The 13,451-nt window shown below is 35.9% G+C and overlaps 1 protein-coding gene across 1 annotated transcript in view; it reads right to left on the reverse strand.

Annotated features, from left to right (window-relative positions):
• The window catches only part of RAPGEF4 (Rap guanine nucleotide exchange factor 4), a gene marked incomplete at both ends in the record, with an annotated part of 155,344 nt that overhangs the window by 122,494 nt on the left and 19,399 nt on the right, over positions 1-13,451 (reverse strand). Inside the window, one exon of the mRNA XM_082311463.1 lies at positions 10,555-10,701. Within this exon, the coding sequence (XP_082167589.1) occupies positions 10,555-10,701 (147 nt within the window). The remainder of the gene's footprint in view (positions 1-10,554; positions 10,702-13,451) is intronic.

Below are 13,451 nucleotides of genomic sequence, written 5' to 3' on the forward strand. Positions count from 1 at the left end.
CGCACTAATGGTCTTATGTAATCAGGCATGAGATGAAGGATAAAGAAATTGAGTCTTAAGTGTCACACCAGACTGATGGTATGAATCCACAAATTCTGATAAACCACTGATTTAGACAACAGCCTATAACAGAAATATTCGAGGAAAACATGAGTTCTCTGAACATCCACTTCATTACAGAGTATAAAAATACAGGAAGCACATGCCTTAGAAGGCCACCATGTCTTATTATGTGCTGCTCTTGAAACATAAACAACTTGGCATAAACAACCATTCGCCAAAAGAAAAAAAAAAATATCGATGAACAGGTTGTTCCATAAATCCCCTTGAGATTTAAACATTTCAGAGGGTCTGCAGGCCCTCGGAGCATGTTTCAAGCCTGATCCTTTTCACATTGCTGGTGAACAGATTTCTAGGAATCACTGAACTACTGGAATTAGAGCAACACCCACTAACCCTGAGAATTTTAAGTGCTGGAGTTCCAGTGCTCAGATTGAAACAAGGATTGATTCAAGAGTAAGAACATGGATTATTTGGGTTTTTTAAATCTCTTTCTCTTCCTGGTATCTGGCACTGGCCACAATCAGCACAGATGACAGGCTGGATGGGCCCTGTAATTCTTATTTTCTGCCACAGGAGAGAGATTCCATATTCAGTTCTCAGTCTTCTATATCTTCATTTTTAAGCGTATGCCTAGAGTTTGTAAGGCTTTGATACAATTTACCTCAGTACAAGTATTGGGTGGACCATTTTGTTAAGCACCCCTGAACTACTAAGCCGCAAAATAATTTGAGTGATTCCAGCCTCATGCTCTCACGTTACATCAGCTATGTCAGTGAATAGAAACTGTTACAGAAGGGAAGAGGGTGAAGAGGATTTAAACCTAGTGCCAACAGCCTGTGCTGCATATTGTACAAGGAGAAGGAAGCAATTAGTAAGTACCTGGGTTGAAATCCCACAATGCTCATTGACTTCAATAAGGTAGGGTTTCCCCATGGATGAAAAGAGGGGAGGAACCAGTCTAAGGGAAAGGGCAAACATTGAACCTTACAGCTCTGAGTATGACCAGGGAAAGACATCTATCGGAACTGTTGTATCTAAGGCAAGCAAAGGGCACTCTTTCTGAGCCCATTTATTAATCCATATACCTAATAAATTGATACTATCTGAGGTTTAGCTTGTTTTGAGTTTTAAGGTGTTGAATGCTCATTCAAGGGAGTGCTTCCTTAAGGAAGGAGGAATTTACATTCCGCTAAGCAGAACTTGTAGGTTACCTTTTTCTTGCTACATGAAAGTGAACACTTTTACAATATTTTTACAAAATATTTTATAAACTAAACAAGACTGTCAGAATAAAAAAAGAATAATATATAATAGCCTTGTTTTCAGTATGTATTAATCTGCATAAGATCTTCCACTGCCACAGATTCTATTGTTAAAGATCTCTCATTTTTTTAATGCCAGCAGGTTTAAGCTAATGGATTTTTAAAATGTCAATATTAAAACATATCCATTGATCTAATAAATGGTATCACATTATTTGCCTGGCCCATTTTGTAGTGCAAGCAGAAAGCACCCATTCAAATGCAGCATGCAAGCATGCATTCTATAGGAATGCCTTGGAGGAACACAAAACTGTATCCATTGCTGTAAAGCAACAAAAACGCCTTGCTAAAAGGAAGCTTCTAAGGCTTTACTTATTTTCTCAAGAACCTGAAGGAACCAGTAATAATAGTTAACCTTTTGTGTGAGGAAGAAAAAGCACGACTCATCTGAAAAGAAACCAAGGATTGAGATGGTATCACTGAACAGAAGATCAGAGAGGGTCAATCTCCAAAATAACCTCATCCACGTATAAACCCACGGTTGAGTTAAGGAACAGACAGTCTCTGTCAAACCCAAAAGTTTAGAAGTGTAAGCAAAGCCTTATGCAGTTGATCATTTTGGTATCCATTCTAAGGCAGCAAAGGACACTGCCAACCACAAATGCAATTAGAACCAAAGCTCCAGGCATTTCTACACAGAAGTTTGACAAGGCTAATATGAATTTAATATAGTAATATATACACACAATACATATTAGATAGAATCATAGAATCATAGAATTGTTAAGGTTGGAAAAGACCCTTAAGATCATCGAGTCCAACCCTTAACCTATCACTGCCAAGTCCACCACTAAACCATGTCCTCGAGCACCACATCTACCCTTTTTTTAAACACCTCCAGGGATGGAGACTCAACCACCTCCCTGGGCAGCCTGTTCCAGTGCCTGACTGCCCTTTCGGTGAAGTTTTTCCTAATATCCAACCTAAACTTCCCCTGGCACAGCACGCACACACACATATCTACAAAGACATAGTTCTGTGTTATGCACTTTTTGTCTCTGCAACAGATGAGAGAGAGACACATATTTGATAGTTAAAATGTATGTTTGGGAAAAAAGCCAGAAACTATTTTATAAGCTTCAAATCTTATGAGTCTTCTGAAAGACATTTTTACCTAATAAAAATGAACAAATGAAAGACCAGAAGTTTGCTCCCTGAAATAAGATTCATAGGCTCCCAGTTGTGTTTTGCAATATATGTTTTTGCCATTTAGCACATCATGCTTAGAGATACCACATTTAATAATACAATCTGCTGAGGATGAAAAGCACTTTCTTTGCTAATAAAAAAGCTGGTTATAGAAAGTGCAAGTTTGGCAGTAAAGCTTCAAAGAAAAATAGCAGCCTCAAAAACATCTGCAGACTTTAAGTGTATACATTTCAGTTTGTCAGATGTTCTTCTGTAATTTAAATATTTTAGGAATTAATCAAAATAATTTCTTTTCTTGAAAATCGGATGAATTCATATTTTTCAACTTCACCGCTAACCATGATAATATATGAGAAAACCAGTAAAGGCATTACTTAACGGGGAGACTGACATGCACGCTGGATGTTTCTATTTCTTTTTATCCAAGAAGGAACCTCAAATAAGTCAAGTTTTCTGCAATATAATTTAAGACTCTTTGAAGTGCTAATAAACATATAAACATTTACAAGGGTTTTAAATAGGAATGACAATATATTTCTGCACTGTGGTATAACAGGATTCAACAGGGGCTTCAAGTTAATGGGCATTGCTACAGTGATACAGAATAGCACCTAAGAGAAATGACATGCTAGTATGGTTTAAGAGAATTCAGGTCTGCAAAGCCTTATTCCATCTCCACATGGTGACCAGTGACATAGTCACAAAACATTGCAATTAAAATAGATTCAGAATAAATCGGGAGACTGAGGTGTAAACTGACTGTAGGGATGGCATACAAGAACATGCATCAGGAAAGTTTGTTGCAGACACATGAGGAAGGATCAGGCCTTTCCAATCAGCTTGTTATTTTTCAATCTTTTCAGTTGCTTAAGGGATGTCTGAAGTGCCTGCTTAACTTAACCTTAAACCAACGATAACAACAAAGAAAGGGGAACTCACAGAGTTAAAACTAACTGGATCCCTTGATCTTCTGCAGAAATTGTGCCTCATTGACAATATTAAATATCATACATAATGGCACAGCAAATTATCTGAAACAGAGTGGATAATTATTGATTATGAACTTTTTGGTTATAATGCCAGTATTTAGAAAAGAACACATCATAGCAAGACTCTATCAAAAGACTCATACACTTCCATCAGTACATATCACACCAAAAGAAAATCTGTGTTACTGAAGTGAAAAATCTAGATTAATTCCTAGATATGTTTCTCCACTGCCAATGGCCAGGAAGCCTACCTTAGGAGATACAGGGTCATAAACAGTGTTCACAAAATCTGCGTCCATTTTTTAAAACATGAAGTGATTAATACATCTGAATGAAAGCAGCAGTCACGGTGTTGCTATGCTGACAAACATGGCTTGTTCTGATGTAAGTCTGGCTACTGAGGACACAATGCCGTTCCATACTCATTTAAATCTGCTCTACCAGACAGAACATCACTCGTTAAAATTAGAAATGTTTGACAAAGCAAAACAAGAGAAAAAAACCCTAAAAGCATATTACAAGGATGGTCAAAATCAATATAACAGCAGCACTAAAGGACAGACTCTGCTCCCACTTAGCTCCATGTGTATCAAAGCAATTGTACTGCATTCACTTTAAATATGATCAATTCACACCAGCAAAACCAGGAGTGCTATCTAGCATTTCTTCTTGGTATAATAACAATTTCGGAATCTTTCCCTGCTACTCACTTTCATGCTTTAGCAATATTAACACAGAAGGTATGAAGGTGGGATGTTAGTTACTTTCAAAGCTTTGCTTACATCTTGCCAATTCCGTGTTTACTGTCATATTCTAAAGCTGGGGAGGGGAGGAGGACTATTTATATTCCTCCTCCTTCCATGTGTTACTCTAGGAAAAAAATCTCCCGCTTGCCTATCATCACTTCATTTTTCAATGTCTCTCACACTAGCTCTGTTCCTTTCCATAGAAATTTGAATTGGTCATCAGCTTAAGATTTGCAGACAGCATAAGGCAACAGATTCCACACACTTGTGTCCTTCCATGTCTTCCTTCTGTGTTGTATTCTGTATCTGATAACATGGAATAATTCTTCCTTATTCTGACAAGATGGCTATTTGAGAGGTTGGTGAACACAGTATTCCAGCTACATTGCAAATGCAGGCTACTACAATTTGATCACTTTTACATTTCTCAAATAAAACCCCATTAGAGAGACAAATCATAAAGGTAGAGTTTGAGCAGTCAATGGAGGGTGTGACATGAAACGGGTAAAGACAGCTGAGTGTTCCATGACCACCTTTTTATACTTTTGTGGGTCTCCAAGCACTTCACTATTTTAAATCACATGATCATCCATCCTGCAAAGCTAAATATTCAGTATTTTATTAACTATAGTTTTATACCTCTACTATATTCACCTATGGGAAATCAGTAAATCAGAGCAAAGACTTCTGCAGTTGATTACTGGGCAATAAACTGGCAGACTATTATACCATAAATCAAGTTGATAGTTTAGGGGCTGGACATGAATCTGACTTTTTGTTTGATTCCCCCCTCCCAATATTTCATTTCTCAGATCAAATTTAATCTCTCACTTAAATGAACTGGAAAGAATTTCTGGCATGGAATACTCATTGGTGAAAAGGTACATTAGGAAGTACTGACATTTACATGAGATTCCTAATACTCCTTAAACATGCTGAAGTATTCAGGAGTCTACCAGAGAAAGAAACAAGAACATTCTCAAGTAACAATGTAACAAATATTTTCCAGCAGCGTAAGGCAAGGAAAAGGCTGCCTCTCTGAAATGCTGCCTACTGCATTACACTGCAAAACACCTACATGAGATTCAGTAACATACTTTGATAAATAATGTACTTACAGCATGGCTAAATGGATAAAACAAATGAAAATCCTAACATGTTCATTTTCATTAATGTATTTTTACAGTGCCTTCATAATTCCTACTGCCATAATCCTGACACATAAAATGAGGCATAGGATTATATTATACCTTGATATAAGGGATATAATCATATCCTTAAAAAGACAAACTGATACTACACACAAATGCACTGAGAGCTGTGGTCTCAATTCTGATGAACTTAAACCTTATTCAGAAATCTCACTGAACAGTGCTACAACATTTAAGTCAGCATGTCATTTCATATGTGTATCTCCTACACAGCATTCCATTGAAACGGTATGTAAAATTTCTTCTGTTCTTCTGTTAGTTTTTAAACTAGCTCATTAAAAACTAACATTCAGAGTGTTCAGAAAACAATGACGGTAAGAAAGCTGCTTCTCCCAAAGCTATAATTTCAGAGCACTAAAGTCTGCTGAGGGCTACTGAATTATCCTCAGACGGGCAAAAGCAGGAAGCAAGTTACGATACTGTTTATCAGACTACAAGATGTGCAAGTGCTACTGAATATGAATAAAAAAGAATTAAAATATTCATTCTGACCTTATAGGGGCCAAGACTCCCTCTCTCCAAAGTTACTGCAAACAGAAGTAATAGCTGTTCTTCGTTTACTCAAGATCAAATGTTTCTCAAGGCATGTTCAGTAACTTCTAACATAATCTTTTTCCACACAAAAGGAACTTGTTTATTTGTATGTTATCCAAGGAAGGCTGAGTAATTCACTGTGGTAGGAAAGACCTCTAAAAATAAGTCACCTCTCAGCAGATTCACTCCCTTCCTGTCTGGGTTTGCATCAGTTTGCAACTGCATGAAAGGACAAAGCTTGAGGATGAACTACAGAGAACTTCTGTAATGATAACACTGCCTAAATACATTCATTTCACTCCTACGCTGTTTAAAAGAATCCAGCTATTAGGGGTGGAGCAAGCTGGTGATCCAACAGGATGTGCATGATCAGAGCTCCTCGTGTGTAGCCTTCTGCTTTCATGTTTATTTTTGGATGTATTCTCCTTTGTGCTTTGAAACAGTTTTTTGGGCAAGGTGGCTAGCACCACACTAACTCATTGATACTAAAGAGGGAAAGCAAGTTCTTATCAACACAAAGAATACTTCTTCCTACAGATTCATAGAGCATCTTGGAAGTGTACAGTGTTATAACAGTGATGAGTAACTTTTTTCATATTTGTTAGTGCTCCTCAGATGAAGGCCAGGGACAATCGGTGAGCAAAAGCACGTCACCAGTGATTCCCATAACCTCCTAGAGCTCCTTCATCAGGGAACAGTCTTCAGCTGTGTGAGAACCTAACCAGAGATTTCATCATTTCCAATCCGCTACAGCAGCCATTGATAGAAAACAAGTCTCCAAGGATGAGTAAGCTTAGAAGTTCAACAGATGTTCCTGAACAGGATGCTACTTCAACAGATACAGTCATTAGAGAAAAGACTAGGCCATTTTAACTGGTAATCATTGTTATCAGGACAGTATCATTTGTTTTGACCAGCATTCCCTGACTGTTAAAAATGGAGATCATCATAGAAAATCTTTCTGTATTTAAAGGGTTGATTGAATACATGGTTCTGTATATTACAGAAGAAATCTTATTATATTTTTGATAAAGAATATCCTATGTTTTCCTCAAAGAATATTTAAATTTATAAAACTGACAGAAGAATAGTGATAGAGAAGAAAAAAAGTCTGTTTAGAAGCAGCAATCTCTTTCTTTCAGGTATAGACCCAATTCTAATTGTACTCAAAGAAATTAATAGCTGTATATTGTGCATTAAATATGTTAATAAGCCACATCTGGTCTGTGAAACATTCTATCAATACAATTGTTTCTTAGAGCAATACAGCTAATACAAGAAAAGTTACTTTTCAGTTTCAATAAAATTCAGAAAAATCTATAAATTCATAATATGAAGTTATAGAGATTCTGAAAATTGTTCTAACCTTAGAAATAACTAAAATAGATAGGTATTATATCTTTCTCTTTTAAAATCTAGTTTCAGGATTCACACTAAAAGTTTCATAAGCAGTATAAATGGATATTTATTTGTCTTTCAAAGAACTGCATAGATTTGTGGTAGAAAAACATTTGTTGCAAACATGAACTTCATCAGTACCTTTAAGTGTTAACAAATTTTTACTGTAAAGGAAGAAAGTTCATAGCACAGTCCTATCATTTCAGATTAGTTGCACAATAAATTAAAGTCAATACTGAATCAATTTATACTGGTTCAATTTCTAAGATTATATTCACAACCTAAAAATAAAAAAGAATATGAAAAATTGCAGTCTTGGAATTTCCATGCTCTGTATGCCAAAAATCTTTAAATCAGCTAACAGAGAGTTTTCATTTGTTCTTTCCCTCAAAAGAAGGAAAAAAGTAAATTTCTCCAAAATTGAATTTAATGGGGAAACAAACAAACAAACAAACAAAAAACTTATCATATATAAAATGTATTTTTTGCACTTCTATTATTAATCATAAAAATCCTACATTCATAAAAGCAGTAACCACTTTAAGAATTTCAACTCTACAGTTCATTTAGGTTGTTCTTAAACTACAGTATTATATTATTTTGGAATTATTCAACATATTCTATGGCAAAACTACTTCTTTCTGGAATTAAATTCTCATTATCTGGAGAGCTGAAATTTGTATGCACCAGATTTTAGTTTTTACTGTATCTGGATTGTAATGACATTGACATTGTTGCCTTCTCCCATTTTTCCCATGGTACCACTGATAATAAGTATCTGTGATCCATTCTTGACTTTGTGTGGGTTTTCATTAAAAACAAATTAAAAAATTATCTGAATGGCACGTCACTGTATCAATAACAGTTTCCCCATAAGGGCTTTGTCACAGCAAAGATATAGGAATCTTAGGATAAGGTAGACAGAACAACACAGCATCCATAACATAACAAAAAGTTTCCCTGAAGAAAAGTATTTACTTTTTTCCTTCAGATAATTAATAATAATAATAATGCTATTGCTAGTATATTTGGGGGGAATTTTCTTAAATAATTTTCTGTCTGTTTTGAACATTGTCTGTTTATCATACCTTAGCTGCAGTTCACATAGGCTTTGGGATTAGTAGATAGCAAGGAAACAAATATTGCCTTGAAAAAAATGAACAACTTAATTCTACCTCAGACTAACGAGCAAATTGTGGCCTAATTTTCCACTCACTAAGAGCACAGGGATAGCTGCCTTGAAAGAAAGAACACCAAAATACGTGAAAAGTTCACTGTAAAACTGCACAAAAGGCAAAGAAGCACCACAAAGCTAAACTGTGGTCTGTGACTGACACCTGCAGCATCTGTGACATGCTCTACTGTACAATTTTATAAAACCTGCAATATACAAGATGTGTGCTAAGGCTCCCTATGATAAGTCCCAATACTTTGAATACACGTGACCTTTTCCAAAAGCATCTATCATCAAAAACCTCATCAAAATCAGCAAAATTGTTACAAACAACATTGTATTAGTGATTAAAGAGCAAATGACATCAGCATTTTTGTTTTAAAACAACTTCAAATACGTTTTAAGGTTCAACATTTTTAAGAAGGGAACTTAACCTCCACTCCCCCGATATTTCTGATAGGAAACCAACAATCTCTGAATGCTTAGCAGGAAAAGTTATATACACAGCAGAAATTACTCTGCTTATACCAATTAAAAGTGAATTAAAAAAAATGTAACTTGAGAAATCTACAATCGGATTTATTCTCCTCCATCATGAGCCTGTACAGCGCTATCTAAACTAAAAAATTCTGACCACTGGCAAGTGTAGCATATGTTAAAGCAGAGGAGACCACTGGCATATTTAATCTTTTAATGACAGGGTCTAAAACTATAATGCAGCTCCTGTAGAGAAAAAAGCATGAACTGCAGAAAAATATTGCATTATGATTTTCTTCAAATTTGCTATGAGAGTTTACAAGCATTTTATTTTAGCTGCAGATGTTGCCAAAAAAACAGTACAAATTAAGGCTATGCAATTCAAAGAATGAAATCTGATATTGTCAGAGCATTCAATGGCAAGCATGTTTCATTCACACATTGGTCTTTCATGCCTTAGTCACGCTGCACCATTAACTATGCTCAAGGCAACATATTTGCAGACAGGTGATATCAGTGCTGTTTCCTCAGTCAGTGTAGCTAGTTGTGGATTTATTTTCTTTCTGATACCCTTACTTTAGTACTGCTTTAGGACAATTACTAGAAGTATAATACTGCTCTTTCTCAGGAAAAAAAGAAAGCCAAAAAACCCCATCTGTCTGCACTTAGGAGAGAAGCTGAACTAAAATGCTACAACCGGCAACTATTTCTTAAATATAGTTAGTGTCCCTAGATCTGCAACTTTAGGACACTGTCACACCATCTGACAGCTCTACATAACACCTAAATTTGTCCAGTCACCATTTAAAACAAGGCTAGCAATACAACTGGCACTAGAGTAGGCCAGGCTAAAAAGGATGCCTTCCAATTCCCAGAACACTTTTCAAATCAAGTGTAATGCTTACAAAAATGCAAACTGAAGTTGAGTAACTTAGCACAGTAACGTATTAATGAAGTCTTCTCAGCATGGATACCAAAGTACACACAGATTATAGAATGAAGAACCTCAGCAGTACATTCTCCACACAGGAAAGTTTTAAGGGAATTCACATGTAATCAGTAACTTAATTTATAAGTGATCTTGATCCATCTGCAAATTCTAAACCCCTTACAGCTGGTGATAAGCCAGGAGTAAAGGATAATAATTTAAAATCTTAGAGTATATTAAGGATAGACTCTCCTCATAAATGCTGGCAATAAAATCAAGTTTAAGGGTAAGCAAGCAACATCTACAGTATACAAATAAGTTCCACAAGAAATTTCTCCTAAGTTATTTCATTAGAAGAAGCCCACAAGAAAGAAATACAGGAGTATGTAATCATGCAGAGTATGAAGCACTAAAAAGAAGTAAAAAGACTTTTCTTTTTGTCCAAACTAATTTAAAAGAATTATTACTTTGCTTACAGTATAAATGTGTTCATATTTCATTACAAACACTTAAAAGGTTAAATCACTTTTTTCTGCATAAACTGCAAATAAATCTGAATTTACCTCCCAAAGTGCTTTAAAGTCCTTCTGCTCAATTCGAAGGAGCTCGCTACATTCTCTGGTAACGATGGTAGCATGGCGAGGAGTGTTATCTAGAATGGACTCTCCAAAAGCAGTTCCTATTCCCAGAGTGCATATTGTCACAGCATCCTTTGAATTAAAAATAAAAGGACACATATTAAATATTCCAGGATGTTTTAAGAGTCCTTATGTCACATTTGCTAACAGCACTGCCTTAAGATTCTTCTTTGCTTTAAAAGAAAATTAATTAAAAGTGCCAACAGAAAAATCAATATGCTGATTAACAACACAGGAAGCCTCAATGTGGAAGCAAGTAGGACTTCTGTTTTCTATGACCATCAGCTGAATGAGACATTTCTGTCTGCAAAGCAGAGAACACAAGAGTCACCTTCACCTTTGGAAGAAAGTTATGACCTCTGTTCATCTACCTCTAAAGACTGTTGTGATGATGAGATCCTTTAGAAATGTCAGAGGTGATCAGAAGATAACTAGCATCAGAAATGCAATCTTGGAATATAAATCTCTGCCCTATATAGGCTACCCTCAGAAATGAAATTTAACTGTTATGTTTTCTCAGTAAACATAACTTTCAATTAAAATATCCTCTTGTATTTATAATGCATTTCTTTGTTGCACAAGGTCTCTGCACAATGCAGTCGTACAGTTTAATCAACTCTTGCCCTTTTTGTTGAAAATGCCAGTAAATCTCTGAATTGTTAATGGATGCCTGCCAATGAAAAAAAAAAAAAAAAAATTCTTTTCACGTAAGTCAGGGATTTCAAGAAAACCATTAAAAGTCCAAAACAACCTGGAATAGAGTATTCAGGATGGTCCCGAACATGCGGTAAAGTCCACTTCAAAAGAGTCTATGTGACCACATGCCATTCATGTGATGGAATGATGTCTAAATCAATCCCCCTTGGCCAGGAACTCCTCTGTAATAGTTCCAATACAAATTATGAGCTGCTGCAGACAAAAAATTAGAGTACTTGAAATTAAATAACTTGCTGAATCAAGATCTTTAGATACATGTTCTATTTTAGGCTTACAAGTTGCTATGCTCCTGAGCACAGGCTTGAAGCTGAACACTTTCATATGTCTCTTTCTAAGTTGGGCCTTAACTGACTGTCTTTTGAGTAATTAAAAAAAATAGCAAGAGCATTAAAATTCTAAACTGATACAAACTGCACTTTACTAAGGAAATCATACATGCACACAGACAAATACATATAAACATATACAAACACATGCTAATTTTACTTGATAGAACATTAGAAATATAGTTTAATTCTAAAATATGGGATTCATGAAATGTCTACAAAAATAAAAACAAAATTTTGTCATCCCATCCACTATATCCTTGTGGCTGATAATCCAGGAGACATGCATGAGCATATTTCAGCATCATTTTCTGTGTTTAAAATTGCATTGTTTTCCTTTCATGCATCTAATAAGTGGTAACAAGCAAATGTTATTAAGATCAAGTTAGTAGCTTTATAATTGCATTACAAAGACAAATGCCTATAATAGTCCAGTTCCCTGAACCATAGCAAATTGCTTTTGCACAGATATTACCATATAAAATTATGTGTTCAGGAAAACAAAATCAATTATGTCTTAGAAAAGATCTAGGAAGAATTTACCAACTGTCAGAAATAAATTTTCAAGGGATGCAAATATGAACAGGCACTGTTTAAAAGAAAGAATATTTGGAAATGAGCACCTAGGCAGCTAAATAGAAGTCTCTACAAACAGCCTATAATACAGCCTATACACTAAAGTTCTCCCTTAACAAGCTTACCTTTCAGAGCTGAAACGCTATATGCATGCTACCATACTCACAATTGCACTCAAAGGCGCTACAAAGAAAATGTGCCTACTGCTCACACAAAATTTGATCTCCAGGTCTCCAATACATTATTCTCAACTTTATTTAGAAAGTTCAGATAAAAAAAATTCTGTTTAGGGCAGAATAACCAACAGCCTGGCAGAAAAAGACACTTTTACATTATGTGAATCATAAGCAATATTTACATCTTCCAACTTCCTTCTCACTCCTTCCCCTCCCTCCAAAAAAATAAACTCCTTTTTTGACTCTTTACAACCTTAAAGAATGTATCTTTAAAGACAGAATAGAGAAGAAGAGAGAAGGAAAGGTGTTGGTTAAGGAACCACTTTCTAAGATAACTTCTGATGAGGCAGCTGTTCAGCCTGAGAAATAAATTAACATTGTAGGGTGTTAAGTCAAGGAAAGGTCCTATCTATGTTCATTAGAAAAGTCCAGGCTTCTATCAAGTGAAAGTTCTTTCAGGTTTTTTCCCCAGCCATCATTGCTCCCCATTGAGATGCAGTTTCGCAGCCAGCTAGGGAGCAAGCCCATCTGTCTTCTTCAAGACTTCAGAGCCCTATTTTCTCTCTGCCCTTTGTTTATACATCTCCAGCCTCCTGGGGAATCAGGTGTGTGTTTCCTATTACGCCTGTTAACCTTACACTCAAGAATCTCCTGCTGTTCAGTGTAGACTTCAGGAGGATTGCTGGCAGCTCAAAACTCAGTTTGCTGTTCCTCTCTGCAATCGCAGAAGCAGCAGGGGGTTCTAGCTGCTGGTCACCAGCTAAAATTCACACAGCTATTTAAAAGGCAGTATTAAAGACTTAAAAAGATGAGATTGTTTCCATTGCTGTCTGTCCTCTGAACACACTATAAAATGGTAGTGTTCAAATCAGAAGCTGTTTGTGTATTCAGTTTCACTGACTCTCACTGGCAGGAGAGACACATGCAGTGAAAGAGTTATTAAACCTCCCCCCCGCCCCCCAATCTAAAACATTATTGAATTTGTAAGACCATTCTATGGAATGGATGAGAATCAGAAACAAGGCTC

This window comes from Platalea leucorodia (genome assembly GCF_965183815.1).
Source record: "Platalea leucorodia genome assembly, chromosome: 5".
Lineage (NCBI taxonomy): Eukaryota > Metazoa > Chordata > Aves > Pelecaniformes > Threskiornithidae > Platalea > Platalea leucorodia.